At 42.7% G+C, this 12,001-nt stretch overlaps 1 protein-coding gene across 1 annotated transcript in view; it reads left to right on the top strand.

The window, feature by feature from the left end:
- LOC117941889 (cullin-5-like) overlaps positions 1–10,620 on the top strand; it is a 22,304-nt gene extending 11,684 nt beyond the window's left edge. The window contains exons 11-18 of the mRNA XM_034867093.1: positions 65–197; positions 611–742; positions 1,317–1,440; positions 2,642–2,817; positions 5,010–5,171; positions 7,892–8,010; positions 8,384–8,507; positions 9,194–10,620. Coding sequence (XP_034722984.1) covers positions 65–197; positions 611–742; positions 1,317–1,440; positions 2,642–2,817; positions 5,010–5,171; positions 7,892–8,010; positions 8,384–8,507; positions 9,194–9,388 — 1,165 coding nt within the window. The 3' untranslated portion in view covers positions 9,389–10,620. The remainder of the gene's footprint in view (positions 1–64; positions 198–610; positions 743–1,316; positions 1,441–2,641; positions 2,818–5,009; positions 5,172–7,891; positions 8,011–8,383; positions 8,508–9,193) is intronic.
- Positions 10,621–12,001: the final 1,381 nt, after the last annotated feature.

Raw genomic sequence — 12,001 nt, 5'->3', positions numbered from 1 at the left:
GTGTGTGTGTGTGTGTGTGTGTGTGTGTGTGTGTGTGTGTGTGTGTGTCTTTTCATCCAACCAGTGTGGGTATGAAGACTCAGCCAGAGTCTAAGTGTCCTGAGCTGCTGGCAAACTACTGTGACATGCTGCTGAGGAAAACTACTCTCAGCAAGAAACTCACCTCAGAGGAAATCGAGCTCAAACTCAAAGAAGTGGTGAGTCTCTGTCGTGTTAGCTCGTCTTGTACCAAACGGTACGACTTGGGGCAAACTAACTCACTTTATGAACACTCTAGTCCCTTTAGCTTTCTTTTCCCCCTTCGTTTTAACATATTTTTGGTGTGTGTAAAAAAATCAATTCACATTAAAGCTCCACAGATTCAGAATCGATTCATAGAATTCCAAAAATCTAATTTTTATTTTATTTTTTATTTTGTTGTTGTTTTCTAATGGCGTGTATACTATCACATGGGAAACGTAACTACATTTACATACTGTGAATCCATTTTTTAAAATTGAGAATCGATGTTGAATCGAATCTGGAGCCTAAAAATCAATATTGCATCGTGACACTTTCTGAGTCGTGCACCCCTAACATACATTTAGTCTTCCATCTTGTCTTTTTGCAGCTCTTGGTGTTGAAATACGTCCAGAATAAAGACGTGTTCATGCGTTACCACAAAGCTCACCTGACCAGGCGCTTGATTCTGGACATCTCGGCGGACAGCGAGATTGAAGAGAACATGGTGGAGTGGCTGAGAGTGAGTCACACTTCTCTTAAACCTCTTACACTCAGGCAGACGACAACGTGTCTGGGCGAGGGATCTAACGATGTGGCAGGAATCTGTTAAAAAAGGATATAAATGTAGAAAGATTTCAACCGGTTGAGATGAAAATTGAATTGTGTTGGGCGTAATCCTCTTTTGATTTTCACCTGTTTGTCTTCGGTCATTACGTCTTCTTAAGTCAGCTTTTTTAATTTATTTTTTGAAGATCCATCTCGTTCTTTCGGTCATGACCCTTCATGACCATATGTTCCATGAAGACCATTTGTGCCCACGTGGCCTGAACTGACGAGATTGCTCACAGACCGTCATCGAGGGAAGAAAACAGCAAAAAATTAGCAATGTTAGGATTTCAGATTAGGGAGTTGGTCAAAGAATGAGTAACAAAGACCCAGAATGTGGTGCAGCTTTGTTACCTGGAAGGTTTTGGGACTACAGAAACATTTATAAAGTTTAGGCCTGCAATAGCAGTGAATTAATTTCTCCTTTTCCTTGTTTGTTCTCTTTATTTGTGTTGTTGTCTTTATGTCGTGTGTTTGTGTGTTTGTAGGAAGTAGGAATGCCTGCCGACTACGTGAACAAGCTGGCCCGGATGTTTCAGGACATCAAGGTCTCGGAGGACCTCAATCAGGTTTTCAAAGAGATGCACAAACACAACAGGCTGGCACTGCCAGGTAACGCACACACACACACACACACACACACACACACACAGACACATGCACCCATGCACTCACACACAGACACACGCACGCACGCACACACAAACACGCACACACACTGACACACGCATGCACACACACACACACAGACGCACGCACAGACACACGCACCCACGCACTCACACACAGACACACGCACGCACACACACACACACACACTGACATACACAGGCACGCACACACACAGACGCACAAACACGCACACACACTGACACACGCATGCACACACACAGACGCACGCACACCCACACACAAACACACAGACGCACACATGCACACACACACACACACACACACACACACACAGACATGCACACATACACAAGACACATAGACACACTCTCACACACACACATTAACACACACACACACACACACACACACACACAGACAAAGGCACACATGCATGCCCACACGTAAGAGTCTCTTTAAAACTGAATAATTTGACATGAATCAGTGGAACATTATTTGCAGTAAAGTTTCCCTTTCATTACTTTTTATTTCCATTTTTCCATTCTTGCAGCAGACCAATGAGCTGTGATAACATAACATACACACTGCTACATTAAAGCAAAGAAACAATCCTATCACGAGTGTTTTGTGGCTCATATCCTCTCGTCCGCTGGTTTAACCTCTGTGGGGTTGATTCTGAAAGTGAGCGCTGAAAGTGAGAACAATGCGACACATATCAGCGTTCGCTTCACAACGCTCTAAAGGTTTATTGAGACACAAGAACATACAGATACCACTTCGAGCAATCCCTCCATCACTTCAGTAACGTGAGAGGGGATGGATAAGAAAGAGAGGCTCCATAGGAAGGGAGGATTGTTTCAAGGTATGTTCATGCAGACAAATCTTCAGGAAGGAAAGCAGTTTAACAATTTATGATTCAAATTCATGATACAAATTAAACCTGATAAGAGAGGCTTAACAGAATGGAATGTAACATTCACACCAATGTTTAGTCCGGATTTTGGTTGCATTTAAGTCTTTTTGAGACACTGGTGACAACTTGCTCGGTTGGTTCAAGCAAACAAGAGAGGGGTTATGAGCATTTTATTAGATACAATTCCTTGCTCACACTTTGTTTTTGATGCATCTGCGTAACTGATTTAAGACTAACCCGAGTTCTTCTTCCCATTTTTCCCTGCAGCGGACAGTGTGAACATTAAGATCTTGAACGCCGGAGCGTGGTCCCGAAGCAGTGAGAAGGTTTTTGTCTCGCTGCCCACGGAGCTGGAGGACCTGATCCCCGAGGTGGAAGACTTCTACAAGAGGAATCACAGTGGACGCAAACTCCACTGGCATCACCTCATGTCCAACGGCATTGTGAGTGAGCTGTAAAAGTAGACGATGCAGGGCTCCTGCTGCCGACAGTCGGACTCTCATGGAGTTACAATACACTTGTTTTCACTCCTGGGATCTGGAATTACTATCGAGATAAATGCTCCTTTTGTCTCTGCAGTCTCTCCTTCACTTTTTCCTTGAACTTCATCTTCTTCCTAAACTAAAGTAACAAGTAGGGTTAAGTACATGCATGTATAATTTGAAAGAATCTGTGCGGGAATGGTGGATTTTGCCATAAACTACTAGGTAATTACTGAATGTAAAGAGTCTTTTTCCCTGCCTTTGTTGGCACATTGCTGAATTACTTGACATGTTACTGCCACCATCAGTCGTTCAGTGGAATAACAAGAAACCATTGGCTGGACTACACATGTCAAACATTGCTCCTTAGCGCCATTTGTGGTCAGAAACTCCGAAAAAGGTACCTTTTTTTTAAAGAATCTGTCTGGGCGGGCAGATTGTCAGGTGTTACTCTGCAGTTGAAAATCATGGATATATATAAGTTTAAAATACAGAAAGTACTTTAGATAAAAAATAACAATGACGAAAAGTAGGAAACACGGATTAATAATCTTGGACCGATGCCAAGTGGGGCGGCTGTTACTGAGACCTGACTGACGTGCATCATTGTTTTCAAATGTCTCCGTTTGAGCAGCTCAGAAACGCCAGAGTAGTTTGGAGACGTCAACGTAGCAAACGATACTCGTTTTTTTAACCAAAACATAGTAGTGGAGATTAGAGTCCGGATCAGGCCGAATTTTTCTGTCTGATCCAACCTCTTTTTTTTTTTTCTCCTCATACTAATGACATGTGTACGCTTGTTTGTGTGGGACGCTTTTATTAAGCGACTGTAGGAAGGCATTCAGAAATGTCAACACATGAGTTCATCAGCGCACACAGGGAAACAAGCGCACGTTAAAGGAGATTCCTGATTGATTTCAACATGTACTGTAGTTCTGTTTTTTAAGTTTGTAATGCCGTCAGTAGCGACACAAATGGAAACAATCGGTGCTGCCTACACTGAGTTATCCTCCTGCTAGATTTTGCACCCAACAGGCTTAAACAGGGCAAGTTTTAAACTTGTTTTTAGCCTCTAAATATGCTCCAGATATCATCCCCAGTGCCTCGCCATTTGCAGTGATTTCTTCTAAGTGAACACAGCAATGTTACTGCAGAGGATGTAACAGAAAGACATAAAAGTTGTGACAATCGACTAGTGTGGAAACAGTAAATAAACAGACGTATGTGCACAACTTTTATGCCCTTCTGTCACTTCTACTACAGTCACATTTGCTGGGTTCACGTGGAAGAAATAACTGCACATGGGAAGGCACTGTTAATGACATTTTGAGCATCTTTAGAGGCTAAAACATGTTTAAAACTTGCCCTGTTTAAGCCTGTTTGGTGCTAACTTTCATAGGAGGATAACGTGGTGTAGGCAGCATTGATTGTTTTCATTTGTTTCTCTACTGACAGACTAAAAAAAAAACAGAAATACATGTATAAATCGACCGGAATTCTCCTTTTTAATAAGCTGTTTAATTTAAAATGTTCAATGTGTTATCCATCCCCTGATTGCATCGTTTACGACCATGGTCAGAAAACCAGGGAAGACTTGTTACATCCGGGGTCAATGTCATAAAATGAATAACGTTGGGGTTAAAATCCTGTTTCTGGTGAGCGAATGAATGAATGAATGAATGAATGAATGAATGAATGAGCTTGGCTTTCAGTCTGGGGTTTATTTTGGACATCGTGCACACTGTGTCCAATACGTAAACTTATTCCACCAACTCTGTTCTGATCGCATCTACAACACTTCTGCTTCCTCTTTCTCTATCTTCTCCTCTGCCCACTTTACACACACACACACACACACACACACATACACATACACACACACACACACACACACACACACAGATCTCTCTTAAAGGAGCCGCAACACCATTTTACAACAAATGCCTTATCGCGCTGATGTGACCGAGCCTGACCCAAACCAACCATAATTTCTAAATATCTCTCCGAACCCGGGCCGGCCCGGCCCGGCCCATCAGGTACCGTTGGGACCCGTCTGGCACGGGTCGTGTATCCATGCCCTAGTGTAGATGTAGTCTCACAGATCAGCACTGTGTCTCCACACTCACCCTCACCTTTGTTTCTCCTCCCCTTAGATCACCTTTAAAAATGAGGTTGGCCAGTACGACCTGGAGGTGACGACGTTCCAGCTGGCGGTGCTGTTTGCCTGGAACCAGCGACCCAGAGAGAGAATCACCTTCGAGAACCTCAAACTGGCCACAGAGCTGCCTGACGCAGAGCTCCGCCGCACACTCTGGGTCAGACCAAGGAAAACATTCTCAATGCTCTATTTCAATCCACCAGTTGAAGAACAATATGCAATATAAACAGATTTAGATTAGATTAGATGATACTTTATTCATCCCACAGCGGGTACATTCCTCTGTTACAGCAGCATTCTCTACAATGAAAGCAAACAAGTAAACAAACAGGCAAGCAGTAGACAATGAGCAGAAGGTAGACTGAAGTAAAGTAAAGTAAGGTAAAGTAAAGTGGCGTCACATGAGGTATTGTAAGGTGCAGTTGACATAGTACAAGAATAACAACATTGCAGTGTTGTAAGTGACGCTAAAATTAAATTGAAAATTTAATTAAAGTGATAATGCGAAAGCAGGTAACCATTATATTCACCTGTGACCATAAATAATATTGAAAAGTAAGTACTTGTAATGGAAAATATAAATACAGATAAAGTTATACAGAGTGTGTGGATTAAATGAAAAACATTTTCTGAGGTTAGATGCATTCTTTGCCACTCATAGGTAACAAAATACTGCCTGCACCCCGCAGCCAGCCAGGCCGCCTGTTACAGCTCCGATTCAACAACAAACGTACAGACATTTCTTTGTAAAAGTGCCCATATTATGACATATTATCGGGGGATTTGGGGTGTTATTTTGTGTCTCTGGTGCTTCCACACGCATACAAACATGGAGAAAAAAAACTATCCATGGTGTTTTGAGTGAGATTCGGTTTCTGATGTCCTCTGTCTTCAGTCTCTGGGTGAGCTGTTTAAAATCTGCACGGCTTTCTACGTCACTAGCCGAGACGTGGTGGCTAACTGTAGCATGCCAGCGCTAATAAGCTAGCTCGTTCTCAATGGAAAAACACTGCTACACAATAGTTCACCATAATCTCCAAAAAGAACTACTTCCTGTCCCTGTTCTGCAGGTATTCCACAAGTGCCCCTTGTCTAGAAGAAGTCTCCCAGCTAATTATAGATAAAAAGTTATCTAGCTTATGACTCCCAACAAAGATAGTATAGTGAGATGTCTCACTCTGGAGCTAAAACAGAGACCCAAACACACAGGCCGAAAAGAGGACCAAAAATATGGTGCGTTTTGAAAATGAAGCTATGTAAACCTATTCCGGTACAACCTCAGAATACAATATAAACCTGAAAATGAGCATAATATGGGCACTTAAAATCTGCCAATAAAAACCCACCAACGGTCAGGTTGTAAACATACCCGAGGCTGCCAAAAGATCAGTATCTAATAATCTACATCCATGTCCTAGCTCACTGATATGTGCAAGCAGGGACTGGTACTGGATCAGTTGGGGGGGAAATATGTCTAAAATCAAATCTGTTAATCTACAAAAACAACAACACAAGGGTTAGAGAAGTTACGGGCACATCATGAAAGATGTGAAACCTTTCTGGCATCACACAGGAAACATTTTATACATCTAAAAAAAATTATGTAATTTAGGTGTACGCTGTATTTAGAAATATTTTCACTTGACCTTACTGTCAGCCCATTTACGATGAGGAACTGAAGCTCTTATATCTGCTTTTTTGAAGGCGCAAGACTCCTTTGACCAAAATTCGGGAGTTGCTGTTCTATTGCTTCTTCGATCGGTTATTTTCTTTGTCAATTTTATTAGTTCAATATTGTGAATATACAGTTCATATATAGTCTGTGTAGCTAACCCCCAGCCAGATAATGATAAAGCGTACCGATGTTTCCAGAAGCCTTTCTTTACGTTCAGCCGTCAGCCTTAGTTTGAACACAAATCTACTTTATCTTTCCGTACACCTTTTCTCCGTGAAACACCGTCAGAGCTACAAGACAGATAAATAACATTTAATTAGCTCTTACAGACAAATGTTACCCAAAAATCACATTGAACAATCAAAAACAAACTACCTTGTTCCTGTTCCAGCTAGGTGCTTAATTATTCTTCTTTAGAGCCGTATATAGTTACAGAGCGAGACGTTTTTCCCCCCTTACTTCCGTGCGTGCATCTCACAAACTAGTCCCCCCCCCCCCTTTGTATACACAAGTTACATTTCCGCTAGGAGGCGCCAACATAAAGGGACTCATAATATAAAAATAAACAAAGGGAGAACTAATTAATTACAGCCCTAAAGTGGTTACCTTATTAATACACCTCTTTTAGAGCCAGTTACAGTCTGACCGATTGAGGCAGTGGTAGACCAGCAACTCTGAGGTAAAATGATCATTTTAGTCAAAGGAGTCTGGCGGCGGTACTCATGGCTGCTTCTCCAAACTGAGGGTGGGCCGACCGCCTTCTACTGTAGCTAACACGCTGTAGCTAACACGCTGTAGCTAACACGCTGTAGCTAACACGCTGTAGCTAACACACTGTAGCTAACACACTGTAGCTAACACACTGTAGCTAACACGCTGTAGCTAACAAACTGTAGCTAACACGCTGTAGCTAACACACTGTAGCTAACACGCTGTAGCTAACACACTGTAGCTAACACGCTGTAGCTAACACACTGTAGCTAACACGCTGTAGCTAACACACTGTAGCTAACACACTGTAGCTAACACGCTGTAGCTAACACACTGTAGCTAACACGCTGTAGCTAACACACTGTAGCTAACACACTGACTATGGAGACGTGGCTCATGCAACCACACTGCAAAGGATCTGAACTATCTCTTGAAGTCCTGATGAGTATCCTAAAATCCTAAACTTGTTCCTCTGTCTCTTCCCTGTGCAGTCTCTAGTGGCCTTCCCCAAGCTGAAGAGACAGGTGTTGTCTTACGAGCCTCCGGTCAGCTCGCCCAAGGACTTCACAGACAGCACGCTCTTCTACGTCAACCAGGAGTTCTCACTCATGTATGACACCGTGTTTTTAGAAATGAGAAAAAAAGAAATTATGAAAAAAAAGAGATGTTTTTCAAACTTAGAGTAAATATTTGAGCCACGGTTCTTTTTTCCGCTAAGAGACGTATTTGAAACAAGTGTGTCGACAAAGGTGTCGTTAAAAATCCACTGCTTTATAAAGTAAGATTATAAACATTATTTATGTACTAAACATGTTTATTCTATTAAATAATTAAATAAACCAGCAACTTTAGGTCTGCTCCACCACATGTTGTTAACTGCGACCTCATCAGAAATGACTTTTTAAAACGTGTCCGCGTGTGCGTGTGCGTGTGCGTGTGTGTGTGTGTGTGTGTGTGTGTTGTTGTTGTTGTTTTATTTTCAGCAAAAACTCCAAAGTCCAGAAGCGGGGAAAGATCAATCTGATTGGTCGGCTGCAGCTGACCACAGAGCGAATGAGGGAGGAGGAGAATGAAGGAATCGTTCAGCTCAGAATACTCAGGACTCAGGTACAAATATACATATTTGTGTATATATATATATATAAATATATATATATATATATATGGCTTCAAATTACACGTCAAAATACTCACATTGTCCTCAAGGATTTTAACTGTAAAGAGAAGGTGACTTGTAGCCGAAGTCTCAAGTTAAATTAAGCTTTTTATCTCCCTTTTTCTCATATTTTTGTTTGTGAAGTTTGAATCTTTACTAGAGATTAAATTGGTAAGTTTGGACCTTTAAAAAAAATTAAAATACATATATAAAAAACATGACACTGGGGGGTCCCTGAGCAGCTCCTTCGGCAACAGACTGAGACCCCCCCCCCCTAACGCAGGTCCTTCATGCCGGCCGCTTTCAGACTCTACAACACCTGCACCACCTGATAATGTTGTAGTTCTATTCCTGTGTTTCATTTACTCCACACACTCTGCATATCTTCATTAGCTGTATTTACATTTTTAATTACTTTTTCAATATTATTTATGGTCACAGGTAAATATAATTTATATTATGGTTACCTACTTTTTCTGTATTATTTTAATTCTCCTCATTGTCTGTTGTTTACTTGTGTGTTTTTATTGTAGAAAATGCTGCTGTAATAAGGGAATTTCCCCTCTGTGGGATGAATAAAGTATAATCTACTCTAATCTAATCTAGTAACATTTGCTCATGTTTGTGTCCCGTCCAGGAGGCCATCATCCAAATCATGAAGATGAGGAAGAGAATCAGCAACGCCCAGCTGCAGACGGAGCTGGTGGAGATCCTGAAGAACATGTTCCTTCCTCAGAAGAAGATGATCAAGGAGCAGATCGAGTGGCTCATCGAGCACAAGTACATAAAGAGGGACGAGACGGACCTCAACACCTTCATCTACATGGCCTAGGCACGGCCAGCGGGGGGAGGGAGCGCTGTCTTGCTCCGTTCTTTTTCTTTTATTATTTTAAACTGACGGGCTGCAACGGGCGCTTTAAAAACCCCGCGAGAGGAGAAGGAACAAGAGGATGTGTGAAGAGGGGTAATGATACGTAGGGAGTGCGTCGAAGGACGAGGAAGAGCCTTTTCAACAAATAATGTGTGGATCCGTGTTTGTGTTTGTGAGACGCCGGTGTGTTGTTGACAGGAGAGTCGAGTCATCGGACCGTGTGCGTCTCTGCTGCCCTCAAGGGTCGATCTGAGGGACGGGACGCCGTCTCCCAGCAGCCGAGACGATTAAAAATGATGACACGTGAGGATGATAATGACATAATTAAATTATATACTTCCTGCCTTACTTTGTCAGCGACGGACTGCAGAGGAGGAGCTGCGAGGAGGCCAAGGGAGGACAAATGTCACGAGCTGATATCAATCCTTTTGCTTTCACTCGATGCCACAGCTGCCATCTTGGCGGCAGCCATTTTGCAGCCCTCCTACTCTACATTTGAACTGGGAATGCAAAAAAATAAATAAAAAGACGCTGCGTGTGGAAGCTGCCATTGAGGAGGATCGCACACGAATGGAAAGATTAGTCGCAACTACCGAGGAGTATTTTGCCAAATTGTGTGTGTGCGTGTGTGTGTGTGTGTGTGTGTGTGTTTGGGTGTGCATCCGGTCTTTTTTAGATGTGTGTGCACTTTCGACAGCATGCTGCTCTATGATTGAGTTTTTGTTTTGGAGGACCTGTCGCATTTTGGTTGTGTGTGAGAAGGTTGGGAAGTGAAGACCAGCCACCGTTTAAATGCTGATATTTACTTTTTCTTTTTCTTATCGTCTGTGGCAGGTTTGCCAGCAGGTAAACAAGTGTTGTCTAGAGAGCTCTCTCGTCTGTGGACACGATCATACTGCAAACTATTTATTTTGTGTGTAAAGACTTGTGCTCTCAACACCGGGAGGTTAAATACCAGCTGAACGCATCAAGGGGGGACTCAGAGTAAGACAGAAACACAAATACTTACATAGACTAGATTGGCGCTCCAGTGCTCAGCTTTCACCTCATTAATCCCTTAAGAGTGTCAGTACCAGGACAATGCTGTTTAACTTAAACAACAGAAATTTTGTTAATTAAAGGGTTAGTTCAGATGTTTCGAAGTGTGTTTGGGGTTGTATGAGCGACTTGTTGAAATCGGTGTGTGTGTGTTAGCTACAGTAGACGCCGGGCGGGCTGAAAACTGATTTTAGACACCTAAAAGTATGTGTGTGTGTGTATATATATATCCGTTTAATTCTACGCTTTATTTAGAATATTTTTACAGCTTTACCTTGCTGTCGGACAGTCTTTTAGGACGGGGATCCAAAGCCGTTATCTCTGCTCTGTTCAAAGCCTGCTGAACCCTTGTGACAAAAACACTCAATTTACCGTCTGAACTCTGGAGCTTCAGGTCTACCGCCGCCTCCATCGGTTACTCAGCTTGGTAGTATTTTTAGTTCCTAGCCCTTTTCAAACACCAAAGTCACACAAACGCACAAACTAACTAACCAAGTGAGGCAGCGGTAGACCAGCAAAGGACTGTTTTTGTCAAAGGAGTCTGGTGCTTTTGGTGAAAGCACAGGACGGCTTACTTTCACCTGTGTAAACTTAAACAGGGCTTCCGGTGGCCGGGTTGGCTCAGTGGCAGAGCGGGCGCACGTGTACTGAGAGGTTGATGCCTCGACGCACAGGTCCCGGGTTTGAATCCGACCTGTGACGATTTCCTGCCTTTCTCCCTCTCTGGCATTTCTCACCTCACAGTCCTTTCACAAATTAAAGGCAGAAACCCCCCAATAATAAGCTTAAATAACAAAGAAACAGGGCAACAGGGTAAAAATTCTAAATATAGCATGCACTTAAACGGATATGGATGTTTGTAGGTGTCTAAAATGTCTTTAGCTTCTCCCCCCCCCCCCCCCCCCCCCCCCCCCCCCCCCGACCACCATCTACTGTCACTAGCACACTGACTATGGAGACGTTGCTCACGCAACCTCAAAATATCTGGACTGTCCCTTTAATGTTTAAAATAAACGTGCTGCTGTTTCGGGGGTATTTTGTCTGCCAAGGAAACCACTGTCTGAGCTATTGGTAGAGTTCATAAAGTGTGTGTGTGTGTGTGCGTGCGTGTGTGTGTGTGTCAGTGTCACAGTTATCAACAGAAATGTCACTCGTTGTCAAAGTGAATGTGTTGAATCAAAGCAGCTGTTTGGTAACATACCAGCCATGTCTTTATTGTCTTTATGATGATGTAACGATGTGGTGGCTGTTTGATTTCCCTCTTAAGTTTTTATTTGTACAGTCTCAGTGGAGAAGATAAACGGGACACTACGAGATTTCGAGATTTTCCGTTCCGACTTATCGCAAGTTATTTTGACTTCATTCTCGATGGCCATACCTGCGTGTTGTAAGAAACACATTCACCCAAAGCTGTGATGCGATGCTGCAGAAGTCAGTCTGCCTCGTTAGTCCGTACTTCCATCTGTGTGTGTTGTCTGCCTGTGTTACACTATGTTTGGTTACTCGCCCGATTCTAGGAGTTTCAGCTATTAGCAA

The sequence above is a fragment of the Etheostoma cragini genome, chromosome 3, assembly GCF_013103735.1.
Source record: "Etheostoma cragini isolate CJK2018 chromosome 3, CSU_Ecrag_1.0, whole genome shotgun sequence".
NCBI classification, from domain to species: Eukaryota; Metazoa; Chordata; class Actinopteri; order Perciformes; family Percidae; genus Etheostoma; species Etheostoma cragini.
The sequence above is the reverse complement of the archived record's forward strand: the minus strand, read 5'-3'. Positions and strand labels throughout refer to the sequence as shown.